At 41.6% G+C, this 17,581-nt stretch overlaps 1 protein-coding gene across 1 annotated transcript in view; it reads right to left on the reverse strand.

Annotated features, from left to right (window-relative positions):
• LOC140714282 (protein transport protein Sec24A-like) overlaps window positions 1-17,581 on the reverse strand; it is an 88,600-nt gene that overhangs the window by 48,367 nt on the left and 22,652 nt on the right. Inside the window, exons 3-4 of the mRNA XM_073025364.1 lie at window positions 4,949-5,055; window positions 397-572 (exon numbers count right to left, since the gene is read on the reverse strand). Coding sequence (XP_072881465.1) covers window positions 397-572; window positions 4,949-5,055 — 283 coding nt within the window. The remainder of the gene's footprint in view (window positions 1-396; window positions 573-4,948; window positions 5,056-17,581) is intronic.

Genomic DNA, 17,581 nt, shown 5'->3' on the forward strand with positions numbered 1-17,581 from the left:
AAAGGTTACAGGGAGAAGGCAGGAGAACGGGTTGAGAGAGATAATAAATCAGCCATGATGGAATGGCGGAGTAGGCGCGATTGGGTGAATGGCTGAATTTTGCTACTATGTCATATGAGGGAAATTAAACTGGATACAATAATGAGATAGCAGTTGGGCAAAGCAAACTTCCTTTTAAGAAGAGACAGTAAACAGAGGTCCCATCAAACAGTACAAAAAAGTAGGCAGAAGGATAGATTTACTTTGATGAGTCCTGGGTCTAATACATAACAGTCATGACTAAACATCAACTGTAAAGTTATTTGTGACATCCTGCAGATGTGAAAGTTGATTTAAAAATGCAATGCTCTCTGTCTGCAGATGTTTCTTCCTGTGCAAATAACGTGTGTTTCTTACTCAGAGCAGCAGTTCAGCTTCCGAAAGCGCGGGGTCAGGTTTGGCTCGAGTGGTGGGACTGGTTCTGCTCGTGGGACGTTCTGTTGCTCCAGGAGGTTGACTGACCACATCTGGCCCTGCTGCAGGTTCAGGCTGTCTGTTGTCTCCACCAGCTGCTCCATGGAGAATGTATCCTGCTGAGATGACAAAATCAATCCATGCAACACTTACAAAGTAGAAAAATGGGAATCATTTGTTTTTTATTATTATTCATGATCAGCATGTGGATAACACGAGTAAAAACACATCTTTATTTGCCCCTCGATTAGTGTGGCTACTTCTTGGAACAGACTAAGGAAAGCTCATATTTCCATGAAGTTTTGCAGTAACTTTCAGAACAATTTAAGCCCTTTGCAGTCAGTGAACTACCTTTGAAGTTTAGCCACTGTTATAAGTAGGAAACACAGCAGATACTTTGTGGTAAGCTCTCACAATTACTTTAGTTAGAAATATTGATTGAGATGTGGACATCAGGGAGTCACCCCTTGTTAAAACTAGTGCCAGGAGGTGAGTCAGTGGTAAGGAAGGCAAATGCAATGATAGCATTCATTTTGAGAGGACTAGAATATAAAGACAAAAATGTAACACTAAAGCTTTATAAATTTTTGTCAGAATGCATTTGGAGTGCTGTGAGCAGTTTTGGGTTCCTTTTCTAAGTAAGAAGGTGCTGGTCCAAAGGAGGTTTACAAGAGTGATTCTGGGAATGAAAGTGTTAGCGCATGAGGAGTATGTGGTGGCTCTGGGCCTGTATTCGCTGGAGTTAAGAAGAATGAGAGGGCATCTTATTGAAACCTGCCAATACTTAAATGTCTAGATAGAGTTGACATGGAGAGGTTGTTTCCAGTAGTTGGTAAGTCTAGAACCACAAGGCAACTTTGACCAAGATGAGGAGCAATTTCTTTAGCCAGAGGGAGGTGAACCTGTGGAATTCATTGCCACAGATGGCTGTGGAGTCCAAGCCGTTGGGCACATTTAAAGCAGACCTTGATAGGTTCTTGGTTAGTAAGGGAATTAAATGGAATAAGGCAAGAGAATGGTGTTGAGAAGGAAAATAATCAGCCATGATTGAAAGGTAGAGCATACTTGTTTGGGCAGAATGGCCTAGATCTGCTCCTACATCTTAGAGAGAGCAGGCAGGGCCTCAGTTTAACATCATCTGAAAGTGCTGCAGTCCCTCAATGTTGTCAACTTAGATTTCCCTGAATAAGTTTTCAAACAGGATAACTAACCTCTAAGCCTCTCCAGGTTCAATCCTCACCTTGACAAAGGCAGCTTTTACTGCCCCACATTTGGTTAAAAAGCCTGACCAACATCCAATGAAATTGCATGGTTGAGCACATTTACAAGGAACACTGTCACAGGAAAGCACCACCCAGGACATACACTCTTCTTGCTGCTGCCACTGGGCGGGGGGTACTGAAGACTTAGATCCTACAGCACCAGGTTCAGGAACAATTATTACCCTACAACTAAATCAGGCTCCTGAAGCAGCATGGATAACTTCACTCACCTCAACTCTGAACTGATTCCACAACCTGCAGACTCATTTTCCAAGACTCTAACACTCTGAACATGACATTTAAGAATTCTCTGCATTGTGTGTGTGTGTGTGTGTGTGTGTGTGTGTGTGTGTGTGTGTGTGTGTGTGTGTGTGTGTATTTATTTATTATTTGCACAATTTGTCTTCTTTTACATATTGGTTGTTTATCAGTCTTTGTTTATGTATAGTGCTCATAATTTCTCTTCTGTTTCTTTATTTTTCTGTAAATGCCTGCAAGAAAATGAATCGCAAGGTAGTAAATGGGGACATAAATGTATTTTCATAATAAATTGACTTTGACTTTGGTTGTCTGCGACTAAAAGACAGATGAAGTTGAGACGGTATCATTGATCACTGTTTGGAAGGAATCAAGAGAAGTGGAGGGAGACATATACAAATAATGCTACCAGACCCTTCAGAGAAGTCTGACATTTCAGGCGGGTGGGAAAGAGAATGAAAATAGAAATCTATTTATTTGTGCTCAGAATGACACCCACACCAACCAATGCACTAAGCTGCACACTGGACAGCTGCAGGAGAATTAGTGAAAGGTTATCAACCTGAAATATCAATTGATAATGTCAGGACCTATTGAGTATTTCCTGCTTCTACTTTCATTTCATATTTCCACCACCCACGGTTTTATTTCCAGTGCCAGCATAATGGTGCCACAGTTAGCACTGCTACTCTCAGCTCCATGCACCAGGTTCGAGCCTCACCTCAGCTGCTATTTATCTGCACGTTGAATGCCCACCCATGACCATATGGTTTCCCACTGAAAGGTACCGTTTCCTCCCTCACCCTAATGACGTGCTGACAGGCTGACTGAGCACTGTAAGTTATCCCTTAATTCAAGTGTGGCAAAACAATCACAGGGAAGTGCAGGGGGGGAATGGGGTACTGGAACTGTTCCGTAGGGAGCCAGCACAGGCCAATTCAAGAATCAAGGATCAACTTTATTCACAAGCACATTTCTATATATTGGTGTGACATGCAACAAAAAAAAACAACATTCAATAATTGTACAGAATAAAGAATGATACAAAAATGAAGATGTAAAATGTGTATAAATATCAGCTTGTATTTACAATTTCAGCATGTATTACCAGCATCATAAAAAGTGTTCAAAGTGTTTACAGCGCAGTGACTGAGGTAATAAATAGAGGGGGGAGGGGAGGGGCGGGGGTCTGACTAGAATGGTTGATCAGATTAACTGTCTGGGGGAAGACATTTTTAAGATGGAACAAAGCTTTTGTTTTAAGAGCACTAAAGCTCATTCCAGAAGAGAGCATTTGGAAAGGTAGTTTGCAGGGTGGGCATTATATTTCCTGCCCATCACAGTAATTACGTTCAGTGGCCACTATATAGGTATACTTGCATACCTGCTCGTTAAAGCAACTATCTAATCAGCCAGTCATATGGCAACAACTCAATGCATAAAAGCATGCAGACATGGTCAAGAGGTTCAGTTGTTGTTTAGACCAAACATCAGAATGGGGGTGAAATGTAGTCTAAGTGACTTTGACTGTGGAATTGTTGGTGCCAGATGGGGTGGTTTGAATATCTCAGAAATTGCTGACCTCCTGGGATTTTCATGCATAACAATCTCGAGAGTTTATAGAGGATGGTGCAACAAATAATAAACATCCAATAACTGGGCAAAATATTTTGGTAATGAGAGAGGTGAGAGGAGAATGCCAGACTCATTCAAGCTGACAGGAAGGTGACAGTAACACAAATAACCATGCGTTACAACAGTGTTGTGCAGAACAGCAAGTCTAAATGCACAACATATTGAACCTTGAAGTGGATGGGCTACAACAGCAGAAGACCATGAATATATACTCAGTGGCTCCTTTATTAGGTACAGGAAGAACCTAACAAAGTAGCCACTGACGGTATGTTTATGTATCAACTATAGGTTGAGCTGCAACACCTCACTGGGGCTTCTTCTGCAGTATCTGCACAATGTTCTTCTGCAAGGCTTGACGATATAACATATAACCATATAACAATTACAGCATGGAAACAGGCCATCTCGGCCCTTCAGGTCCGTGCCCAACCCTTAATCTCACCTAGTCCCACCAAGCTGCACTCAGCCCATAACCCTCCATTCCTTTCCTGTCCATATACCTATCCAATTTTTTTAAATCACAAAATCAAACCTGCCTCTACCACTTCTACTGGAAACTCGTTCCGCACAGCTACCACTCTCTGAATAAAGAAATTCCCCCTCGTGTTACCCTTAAACTTTTGCCCCCTAACTCTCAACTCATGTCCTCTTGTTTGAATCTCCCATACTCTCAATGGAAAAAGCCTATCTGCATTAACTCTATCTATCCTCCTCATAATTTTATTACCCCTATGAAGTCCCCCCTCAGCCTTCTATGCTCCAAAGAATAAAGACCTGACTTGTTCAACCTTTCTCTGTAACTTAGGTGCTGAAACCCAGGTAACATTCTAGTAAATCTCCTCTGCACTCTCTCTATTTTGTTGACATCTTTCCTATAATTCGGTGACCAGAACTGTACATAATACTCCAAATTTGGCCTCACCAATGCCTTGTACAATTTTAACATTACATCCCAACTCCTATACTCAATGCCCTGATTTATAAAGGCCAGCATAGCAAAAGCTTTCTTCACCAGCCTATCCACGTGAGATTCCACCTTCAGGGAACTATGCACAATTATTCCCGGATCACTCTGTTCTACTGCATTCCTCAATGCCCTACCATTTACCATGTATGTCCTATTTTGATTAGTCCTACCAAAATGTAGCACCTCACACTTAACAGCATTAAACTCCATCTGCCATCTTTCAGCCCCTTTTTTGACTGGCCTAAATCTCTCTGCAAGCTTTGAAAACCTACTTCATTATCTACAACGCCACCTATCTTAGTATCATCTGCATACATACTAATCCAATTTAGTGAGGTGAGGTGTATTTGGTGAGAGAACCTGATGTACCAACCTGAGCTGCTGAATTCTCCAAGGCCGTTGTCCAGAATGACTTTTTCTGCAGACTTTGTCCTGGATGGGTGTGTGACTGGAATCCAATAGCCCCATTAGAGTGCTGAACTGAAAGGGAAAGATAGATAGGTCCAGCCTTCAGCCAATGTGACATGGAATATGGGCACAAAGAGTTACCAAGCTCAATCTGACCCACATTATCCACAAGGAACAAATTCCAAAACATAAACTAATGTTGATGAAATAGAAAGCAAATTACCGGTATTTCTTTTATTAGATAGTATGTGGTGTTTGATTAGTAACAGTGAAGATGGTCATTGTCATATCTTGAGAATTAGCACAAGAGCAAGCACAAATTAAAGCTAAAAACAAGTAAGACCTGAGGCTGAGGAAAGATGGAGCCAGAGTAAGGTAGGCCCAAGAGGTGAGCAGAGAGCAGCCAGAGCTCCTCCAGCATTTTGTGTTTGTTGCTCTGGATTTCCAGCATCAGCAGAATCTCTTGTGTTAATGAGAGCAGCCAGATAGGGAGGGAGGAGAATATCCAGGAGCAGCTGGTCAACAGACGGTGTGGGGCTATCTGGGAATAAACAGTCAGGCAGTCCAGCAGCGGGCAAAGAGAGACCAAACTAAAAGTTAGAGAGTGGAATCTGGGTGTGAGTGAAAAGCAGACAGATGGGAAGGGTGACAAGAGCAGCAAGTCTGGGTTTAAGCAAGCAATTATCTAATATCTACAATATTAGAGTAGTGCAAATACTTTACCATCTAGGAAATGCCCTCCTCTCATTTACAGCTATCAGGGTGAAGGAACAGGAGCCTGAAGATCCACACTCAGCATTTTAGGAACAGCTTTTTTCCCTCTGCCATCAGATTTCTGAATGCTCCAACAACCCACGAACACTCCCTCACTACTTGCTCTCTTGCACAATTGATTTATTTATTTATACTCTTGATGGTAACGTATAGTAATTGTTACCCATTGCACTGTGCTGCTGCCCCAAAACATCAAATTTCATGACCTATGTCAGTGATAATAACCTGATTCTGAAGCAATGTGCAAGCCAAAAAGATTACAAGTACACTTCATTACCAATGTGCAAAAAACTGACAAACTTACTAAGCCACCACTAGTGAATAGGTAATTTGTTCTGGTGGTTTTGGTTGTGGAATAGGTGTTGCCTGGTACATCTGCACACTGCACAATTGGACCTTTGAATTTTTTATTTATTTAGAGATACAGCGTGGTAATAGGTCCTTCCCGCACCGCCGAATGGCACCCATGTGACCAAATTAACCTACTAACCTATAAGTCTTTGGAATGTGGGAAGAAATTCATGCGGTCATGGGGAGAACGTACAAACTCCTTACAGACAATGGTGGAATTGAACCCCGGTCACTGGTGCTCTAATATCATTAGACTAACTGCTGGACCACCTTCCATGACCAATTAAACAGGCTGAAATGCTCTCATCTTCAAAAACGCAAGCATCCCTATAGCGCTAGCCCAGAAAACATGCTCCAGTTTCTGAGAAAGAACCAAGCACAAACCTAGATTCCTTAGTTTCATGCCTTGGTATTGAGTGAGAAATGAAGAGTCCAATCTACGAAATCAAACTAGGCAAAGACAGAGTTGTGTGTAGTGGAGGGCAAGATAGAGATAGAAACAAAGATAAATTCATGGATCCTTTGAGATATACAGTATAGATTCTAATTGGTACTTGCTTCCAATATCTTGAATTGTTTTATTATTGTCACATGTACCAAGATATAGTGAAAAGTTTGTCTTGTATATTGTTCATACCAATCAGATCATTACACAATATATTGAGGTAGAACAAAGTGATAACAATGCAGATTAAAGGGTTAACAGTTACAGAGAAAGTGCAGTGCATGTAAACAATAAGGCCCATGCTCATAATGAGGTAGATTTAAGAACAAGAGTCCACCTTATCGTAATAGGGAACTATTTAATAGTCTTACAGCAGCAGGTAGAATCAGACATTGAGCCTGGTAGCTTATGATTTCAGACTTTCGTATCTTCTGCCCAATGGGAGAGAGAAGAAGAGAGCATGTCTGGGACTGATGGTGTCTCTGATTATGCTGGTTGCGTTACTGAGGCAGTGAGATGTATAGACAGAGTCCATAGAGGGCAGGCTGGCTCCTGTGATGTACAGAGATGTGTCCACAGCTCTCTGCAGTTTCTTGTGATCATGTGCAGAACAGTTGCCATACCAGGCTGTTATAGAAAACAGACAGGATGTTTCCTATAGTGTATCAATAAAAATTGTTACGGGTCAATGAGGACATGACAAATTTCTTTAGCCTCCCGAGGAAGTAGAGACATCAGCGAGCTTTCTTGCCCATAGTGTCTACGTGTTTGGACCAGGATAGCCTATTGGTGATAAGACCATAAGATACAGCATAAGTGCAGAATTAGGCCATTTGGCCCATTAAGTCTGCTCCACCATTTCATCATGGTTGTTCCATTTTCCCTCAGCTCCAATCTCCAGCCTTCTCCCTGTATCCCTTCGTGCCCTGACTAATCAAGAATCTATTAACTTCTGCCTTAAATATACCCAATGAATTGCCCTCTACAGCCGCCCGTGGCAACAAAATACCACAAATTCACCACTCTCTGGCTAAAGAAACTCCTCCTTATTTGCATTCTAAATGGATGTCCTTCTATTCTGAGACTGTGTCCTCTGGTCTTAGACTTCTCCACTATAGGAAGCATCCTCTCCACATCCACTCTATCAAGGCCTTTCACCATTTGATAGGTTTAAATGAGGTTCCCCCTCATTCTTCTGAATTCCAGAGAGCAGAGTTCCAGAGCCATCAAATGTTCACTCCTGGGAACCTGAAGCTCTCAACGCTCTCAAACTAACAAATGTTGCAAATAAACAATAATATTAAAATGTATTTGAATGCACAACAGGACAAAGAAATGGAGCAATGGAAGGAATGAAACTGAGCCAAATACAGTATGCATCAAATTGCAGTACAGATAGATCACATGTTTGCAAATCTCCCCTGCACGCTCCCCAGTGGGTTTGTACTAGTTGATAATAGCTCTGATTTCAGAGGCAAATGGCATATGAAACAGACACACCATCCTCTAACCAAACCTTACAGATGGCTGAATTTTAATTAGTATAGAACATCAATCATTCATACTAGCAGCAGATTGTATCACATTCCCACTCCAATAATCTGCTCATTTGCCTCCTGTTGGCATAGCTACAAAAATAGTTACATACACAGCAACCAGCACAGCTGAGTCTGGAGTTGAGCTCAAGCTGGTCATCCCCGTACAGACCTACTCAAATCCATCATAGACAGTCTGATCTGTCACTCAGACTGAGAAGACTCCAGTGTGATTCCTCAAAATCACACTAAAGAGGACTTATTTGGCAATTTAGACCATAGTACATAGGAGCTTAATTAGACCATTCAGCCCACTCATCATGGCTGATTTATTAACCCTCTCAACTCCATTTTCTTGCCTTTTCCCCATTACTTTTGATGCCCTTACTAACCAAACACCTATCAAACTCTACTTCAAATATACCCAATGACTTGGCCTCCACAGCCATCCATGGCAATGAATTCCACTGATTCACCACCCTCTGGCTAAAGAACTTCCTCTGTTCTAAAGGGACGTTACATTCTGAAGCTGCGCCCTCTAGTACTGGACTCACCCACTAGAGGAAACATCCTCTTCACATTCACTCAATCTCGGCCTTTCAACTTTGACGGGTTTTAAATAAATCGTATGTAGCATAATTACTGGTGTGATGCAGCAAATGCAGCAGTTAATTTTCACGTAACATTCTCCTATACACAACAATGGGAAAATGATGAGATCACCTTATTTTTAAAGGCTGCACTTGGTGGCAACATTGAGTAATTCTTATGCCAGTCAAACCTGCTGACCAAGCCAGTATAATTCATCTTATGCACAGAGTTTGGTGTAGCTATCAAGTCAAGTCAAGTCAAGTCAACTTTTATTGTCATTTCGACCATAACTGCTGGTACAGTGCATAGTAAAAATGAGACGACGTTTTTCAGGACCATGGTTTACATGACACAGTACAAAAACTAGACTGAACTACGTAATAAAAAAAAGAGAAAGCTATACTAGACTACAGAGCTACACTGGATTGTATAAAGTGCACAAAAACAGTACCGGCGTTACAATAAATAATAAACAGGACAGTAGGGCAAGGCGTCAGTCCAGGCTTCGGGTATTGAGGAGTCTGATAGCTTGGGGGAAGAAACTGTTATATAGTCTGGTCGTAAGAGCCCGAATGCTTCGGAGCCTTTTCCCAGATGGCAGGAGGGAGAGGAGATTGTATGAGGGGTGCATGGGGTACTTCATAATGCTGTTTCCTTTGTGGATGCAGCGTGTAGTGTAAATGTCCGTGATGGCGGGAAGAGAGACCCCAATGATCACTGTCATTCACTACAGTTTTCTGCAGAAATTACCTTGTTTTCATTGAAAGAATTTGCTGTAGTTCATGGTTCCTCCGCTCTTTAAACTGTAAATCTCTCAAGTGAATTTACTTTGACTTTAGTAGTAGACTGTTTGCAATGGGTCATGTGTTCCGCTCTTCTCCAATTGACTGGCTGATATAATAGTGTTAATTTAAATCTTTTGGTTTCAGAAAATGCTTTGCTCACAAGTTAGGGTGTTTTTATTATATGAACTTTGGGCAATGGTAGAAAAGTGGCAAGTGAATCAGTCAGCTCTTATACCTCATATCTTTCCTTCCATTGTAATCAGCACCACCCCTTTTCACATGATTGCTGTGAATTTAAAACTATTCGCAAAGAATGATCATCATACGTACTGGACCTTGGCGTGGGGTACAGGATCAGAATCATTTGTGAAAGAGCTCAGTGCTGTGACAGATCTCAGAGTCATGCTAAATAGACAAAATGGTCTCCTCCTCAAAATTTATCTTGTGTGACTTGAATCAAGTTGGATAAGTTGACCCATCTATATATTTAGTGCCATTACAGCCTAAGTAGCTTTATTTAGCTCTGTACTCAGGCTTAAGCCATAATGCTATAAGATTTTGAATTGCTTACTTCAATTATCCTTCAGGTAGTTAGCATCAATGACATCAAGAGACTGCAGATGCTGAAATCTGGAACAACACACAAGGTACGGGAGGAGCCAAGCATTATCTATGGAGGGAAATGGATAGCCGCCAGTTCAGTCTAAGATCCTTCACTGGCCATGGTTTCTGGTATCAACCTTATCTCAGAGTCCGAAGATTATGGATTCCAATTCCAACTCAGAGAATGCAGTTCAAAAGTCTAGGCAGATATCAGAGCTGCACTGAATGTTGCCCTCTCTACTTTCCCAAGTACACTAATGATCTCAGTGGCACTATTGCAAAGAAAGGTAGTGGTGTCCTGCCTAATATTTAACCCTCAATCAACATCAGTAAAGCAAATTGTCTTGATTTCACCACATAGCTGATTTTAGGAGCCAGCAGTATCCACAGTAACTGGTTGCCATATTTTCTACACACAATGGTGACAGCGTTTCAAAAATACTTCCTTGGTTGTACATTGCATTATGACATCCAGGGAATGTGAAAGTTGTTTGAAACATACAAAACCTACAGCACAATACAGGCCCTTTGGCACACAAAGCTGCGCCGAACATATCCTTAACTTAGAAATTACCTAGGGTTACTCATAGCCCTCTATTTTTCTGAGCTCCATGTACCTGTCCAGGAACCTCTTAAGTGGCCCTGCCATATCCACCTCTACCAGCACCATCGGCAGCCTGTTCCACACACTCACCACTCTCTGGGTAAAAAAACTTACCCCTGACATCTCCTCTGTACCTACTTCCAAGCACCTTAAACCTGTGCCCCCTCATGTTAGCCATTTCAGCCCTGGGAAAATGCCTCTGACTTTCCACACGATCAATGCCTCTCATCATTTTGTACACCTCTATCAGGTCACCTCTTATCCTCCATCACTCCAAGGAGAAAAGGCCAAGTTCACTCAGCCTATTCTCATAAGACATGCTCCCCAGTCCAGGCAACATCCTTGTAAATCTCCTCTGCATCCTTTCTATAGTTTCCACATCCTTTATGTAGTGAGGCGACCAGAACTGAGCACAGTACTCTAAGTGGGGTCTGACCAGGGCCCTATATACAGTAGCTGCAACATTACCTCTCGGCTCTTAAACTTAATCCCATGATTGATGAAAGCCAATGCACCATACGTCTTCTTAACCACAGAGTCAACCTGCACAGCAGCTTGGAGTGTCCTATGGACTCAGACCCCAAGATCCCTCAAATCTTTCACACTGCCAAGAGTCTTACCATTAATACTATATTCTGCCATCATATTTGACCTACCAAAATGAACCACCTCACACTTGTCTGGGTTGAACTCCATCTGCCACTTCTCACCCCAGTCTTGTATCCTATCAATGTCCCGCTGTAACCTCTGACAGCCCTCCACACTATCCACGAGACCCCCAACCTTTGTGTCATGAGCAAATTTACTAACCCATCCCTCCACTTCATCATCCAGGTCATTTATAAAAATCATGAAGAGTAAGGGGTCCCAGAACAGATTCCTGAGGCACATCACTGGTCACCGACCTCCATGAAAAATATGACCCATCTACAACCACTCTTTGCCTTCTGTGGTCAAGCCAGTTCTGGATCCACAAAGCAATGTCCCCTTGGATCCCATGCCTTCTCACTTTCTCAATAACCCTTGCATGGGGTACCTTGTCAAATGTCTTGCTAAAATCCATATACACTACATCTACTGCTCTATGTGTTTAGTCACACACTCAAAAAATTCAATCAGGCTCATAAGGCACGACCTGCCTTTGACAAAGCCATGCTCAATATTCCTAATCATATTATACCTCTGCAGATGTTCATAAATCCTTCCTCTCAGGATCTTCTCTATCAACTTACAAACCACTGAAGTCAGACTCACTGGTCTATAAATCCTGGGCTATCTCTACTCCCTTTCTTGAATAATGAAGCAACATCCGCAACCCTCCAATCCTCCGGAACCTCTCCTGTCCCCATTGATGATGCAAAGATCATCGCCAGAGGCTCAGCAATCTCCTCCCTCGCCTCCCACAGTAGCCTGGGATACACCACATATGGTCCCGGTGACTTATCCAACTTGATGCTTTCCAAAAGCTCCAGCACATCCTCTTTCTTATTATCTAAGTGGTCAGGCTTTTCAGTCCACTTCAAGTATTCCCTACAATTGCCAAGATCCTTTTCCATAGTGAATACTGAAACAAAATACTCATTAAGTACCTCTGCTATCTCCTCTGGTTCCATACCCACTTTTCCACTGTCATACTTGATTGGTCCTATTCTCTCACGTCTTATCCTCTTGCTCTTCACATACTTGTAGAATGCCTTGGGGTTTTCCTTATTCCTGTCTGCAAAGGCCTTCTCATGGCCCCTTCTGGCTCTCCTGATTTCATCCTTGAGCTCCTTCCTGCTAGCCTTATAATCTTCTAGATCTGTATCATTACCTAGTTGTTGTTTAATTTTTTTGTTGCATCCTGTATCCAGTCTTACTCCAGCCTCTCAAAAAAGCATTCTACTAACTGAAAGCTTGCAGCCTGTGATCACTAAAAACCCTAACTGAGAGGAAAAAAATCAATTATTTGGTAATTAATAACAATAGTATAAATTCAGAGAATAATTCTTAGGGATAGAAGAGAAGTAATTTAAAGAATATTACAGTGTAATTTTGACAGTATCCTAAGAGGCAACCCGAGCAGTTGAGAGAGCATTGAAGTACTGAGCATGTCTGCAATGTAGGTACAGTAATGCACAATAATATAACATTTTTCTCACAGAAGCCTTATGCAATAAGATAAATGAGCAAGATCATGGTCAAAAGAGTAGGTTCCCTTTGCATATTAAATGAAGAAAAAGATATTCAGAGGCTTAGGAAATTACAGAGCTTAAAACTTCAACAGTCAAAGAAAAAGCCATACATGGTGATGCAATTAAAATCAAGGATGCTCGAGAGGCCTAAGTAGGTAAAGCACAAGAGGACTTGGAAAGTCACAGACCTGAGGAGATTAAAAATGTTTACCACACATTGGATTGAACACCTAGTCCAGTAGAGATAGTCATTAACTATCTGGTAAGCACAAATCTGGTCAGCTGCAGTTGTGACAGGCAAGATCCACTTTATGGCTTCAGCCTCCACAAGATTGCTGTTGCTTGAGTTTCTATTCCGTGTAAGAAACAATTTTCTGTCTGCACTAACCTGCCTATCTGAAGGACATCTTTATTCTTAACATAACCAGTTAACTTAGTTCAGTATGTATTTCTTTATAATCTCTTTTTCCATAAATCTTCTCAATGGATTGAGCGCATTCTGTCACCATAGCAACATTCATTAGAGCCAACCAATTAAAAAACGGCTCAACTTTTAACTGTTCCCCCACCATCACATCTCCAGCTCCAGAGTTCCTACCTTCCAGAATTCTATTCCACTTCTTTACCTTAACTATGCACGAGACTTATTAATCACTTATAATTCTATCTCCATATGGTATTGAATGGTATCAAAGTACCTAATGTAACATCGATAGCAAATAATAAATGATGCTAAGTTATTTAAATGTGACTGAAAAGGCAATGAGCTTCATATGCACACAGCAAAAATAATATTAAATTTAAAGGTGAAACAAAATTTTATGTAGATTCATTGGAGGTTAAGCAACAAAGTTATTGGATTGATGAAGGGAATGAAGACAAAATAAAGCTTACTTCATCACCTCCCATACAGTTGCTTGATGTTAGAAAGGCGAAGACATGTTTCATGAATGGGGGCATCATTAATACATTCTGTATTGAATATGGGAAGAATTTCTTCATTCACAGAATGACTGCAAATGAGAACCTCACTATCACATTGAATTAAATAGCATTAATCCTTTTCAGGGGAAGATGATATGCATAGCAAAGGAACAGAAAAGAGAGTAGTAGAGTTGGATGGGAGAGTGTGGGGTATATACATGGGAAAGGCCTGTTTAAGTTGAAGAGTCTCTTTCCATACTATTGAGACTATGGGTTGAAAATGTCATAAGACCATAAGATCACAAGATATAGGAGCAGAAGTAGGCTATTTAGCTCATCGAGTCTGCTCCACCATTCAATCATTGGCTGAGCCAATTCTTCCAGTCATCCCCACTTCCCTGCCTTCTCCCCATACCCTTTGATGCCCTGGCTAATCAACAACCTATCTCTGCCTTAAATTCAACCAATGAACTGGCCTCCACAGCTACTCATGGCAATAATTTCCACAAATTTACCGCCCTCTGACTGAAGTAATTTCTCTGCAACTCTGTTCTAAATGGACGTTCTTATAACCATATAACAATTACAGCACGGAAACAGGCCATCTCGGCCCTTCTAGTCCATGCTGAATGCTTACTTTCACCTAGTCCCACCAACCTGCACTCAGCCCATAACCCTCCATTCCTTTCCTGTCCGTATACCTATCCAATTTTACTTTAAATGACAATATCGAACCTGCCTCTACCACTTCTACTGGAAGCTCATTCCACACAGCTACCACTCACTGAGTAAAGAAATTCCCCCTCATGTTACCCCTAAACTTTTGCCCCCTAACTCTCAACTCATGTCCTCATGTTTGAATCTCCCCTACTCTCAATGGAAAAAGCCTATCCACGTCAACTCTATCTTATCCCCTCATAATTTTAAATGCCTCTATCAAGTCCCCCCTCAACCTTCTATGCTCCAAAGAATAAAGACCTAACTTGTTCAACCTTTCTCTGTAACTTAGGTGCTGAAACCCAGGTAACATTCTAGTAAATCTCCTCTGAACTCTCTCTATTTTGTTGACATCTTTCCTATAATTCGGTGACCAGAACTGCACACAATACTCCAAATTTGGCCTCACCAATGGCTTGTACAATTTTAACATTACATCCCAACTCCTATATTTAATGCTCTGATTTACAAAGGCCAGCATACCAAAAGCTTTCTTCACCACCCTAGCCACATGAGATTCCACCTTCAGGGAGCTATGCACCATTATTCCTAGATCACTCTGATCTACTGCATTCTTCAATGCCCTATCATTTACCATGTATGTCCTATTTGGATTATTCCTACCAAAATGTAGCACCTCACACTTATCAGCATTAAACTCCATCTGCCATCTTTCAGCCCACTCTTCTAACTGGCCTAAATCTCTCTGCAGGCTTTGAAAGCCTACTTCATTATCCACAACGCCACCTATCTTAATATCATCTGCATACTTACTAATCCAATTTACCACCCCATCATCCAGATCATTAATGTATACAACAAACAACATTGGACCCAGTACAGATCCCTGAGGCACACCACTAGTCACTGGCCTCCAACCTGACAAACAGTTATCCACCACTACTCTCTGGCATCTCCCATCTAGCCACTGTTGAATCCATTTTACTACTTCAATATTACTACCTAACAATTGAACCTTCTTAACTAACCTTCCGTGTGGAACCTTGTCAGAGGCCTTACTGAAGTCCATATAGACAACATCCACTGCTTTACTCTCGTCAACTTTCCTAGTGAAAGTTTCAATCATGAAGTCGTGCCCTCTTGTCCTAGACGCCCCTACCATGGGAAATAACTTTGTCGTAGCTAATCTGTTCAGGCCTTTTAACATACAGAATGTTTCTATGAGATCCCCATTCATTCTCCTGAACTCCAGGGAATACAGCGCCAAGAGCTGCCAGACGTTCCTCAAACAGTAACCCTTTCATTCCTGGAATCATTCTCATGAATCTTCTCTGAACCCTCTCCAATGTCAGTGTATCGTTTCTAAAATAAGGAGCCCAAAACTGCACACAATACTCCAAGTGTGGTCTCACGAGTTTCTTATAAAGCTTCAACATCACATCCCTGTTCTTATAATGAATGCCAACATTGCATTCGCCTTCTTCACCATCGACTCAATCTGGAGGTTAACTTTTAGGGTATCCTGGACAAAGACTCCCAAGACGTGCATTTTGAATTCTCTCCCCATCTAAATAATAGTCTGCACATTTAATTCTTCTACCAAAGTGCATGACCACACACTTTCCAACATTGTTTTTCATTTGCCACTTCTTTGCCCATTCCCCTAAACTATCTAAGTCTCTCTGCAGGCTCTCTGTTTCCTCAACACTACCCACTCCTCCACCTATCTTTGTATCATTAGCAAATTTAGCCACAAATCCATTAATCCCACAGTCCAAATCATTGACATACATGGTAAAAAGCAGCGGTCCCAACCGACCCCTTTGGAACTTCACTGGTAACCGGCAGCCAGCCAGAATAGGATCCCTTTATTCCCACTGTCTGTTTTGTGCTGATCAGCCAATGCTCCACCCATGCTAGTAACATCCCTGTAATTCCGTGGGCTCTTATCTTGCTAAGCAGATTCATGTGTAGCACCTTGTCAAAAGCCTTCTGAAAATCCAAGTACACCACATCTGCTGCATCTCCTTAGTCTACCCTGCTTGTAATTTCCTCAAAAAATTGCAGTAGGTTAGGCAGGCAGGATTTTCCTTTCAGGAAACCATACTGGCTTCGGCCTATCTTGTCATGTGCCTCCAGGTACTCTGTAATCTCATCCCTAACAATCGATTCCAACAATTTCCCAACCACTGATGTCAGGCTAACAGGTTTATAGTTTCCTTTCTGCTGCCTCCCACCCTTCTTAAATAGCAAGGTAACATTTGCAATTTTCCATTCATCCGATACAATGCCAGAATCCATCGATTCTTGAAAGATCATTGTTAGTGCCTCCACAATCTCTCCAGCTACTTCCTTCAGAATCTGAGGGTGCATTCCATCAGGTCCAGGAGATTTATCTACCCTCAGACTATTAAGCGTCCTGAGCACCTTCTCAGTTGCAATTTTCACTGCACATACAGTACTTCACTTTCCCGACCCTCTTGAATGTCTGGTATACTGCAGGTGTCTTCCACTGTGAAATACGCGTTCAGTTCCTCCGCCATCTCTACGTCTCTCATTGCAATATCTCTAGCATCATTTTCTATTGGTCCTACCCTCAACTCTCTTTTACCCTTTATATACTTAAAAAAGCTTTTAGTATCTTCTTTGATATTAGTTGCCAGCTTCCTTTCATAATTCATCTCTTCCTTCCTAATGACCGTCTTAGTTTCCTTCTGCAAGTTTTTAAAACCTTCCCAATCCTCTATCTTCCCACTAGCTTTGGCTTCCTTGTATGCCCTCCCTGTTGCATTTACTTTGGCTCTGACTTCATTAGTTAGCCACTGTAGTGTCCTTCTTCCATTCAATTTTTTTTTCTTTTTTAGAATATTACTGTCTTGCATTCCCTCATTTTTTGCAGAAACCAGCCATTGCTGCTCTGCTGTTCTTCCTGCTAGTGTCCCTTTCCAGTCAACTTTGGCCAGTTCCCCTCTCATGCCATTGTAACTTCCTGCATTCCACTGGAATACCAACACAATGGAATTTAGTTTCTCCTTCTCAGAATTCAAAAATGAACTTGATCATATTGCGTTCACTGTTTCCTAAGGACTCCTTGACCTTAAGCCCTCTTATCACCTCCGGATCATTGCACAATA

The sequence above is a fragment of the Hemitrygon akajei genome, chromosome 21 (assembly GCF_048418815.1).
Source record: "Hemitrygon akajei chromosome 21, sHemAka1.3, whole genome shotgun sequence".
Lineage (NCBI taxonomy): Eukaryota > Metazoa > Chordata > Chondrichthyes > Myliobatiformes > Dasyatidae > Hemitrygon > Hemitrygon akajei.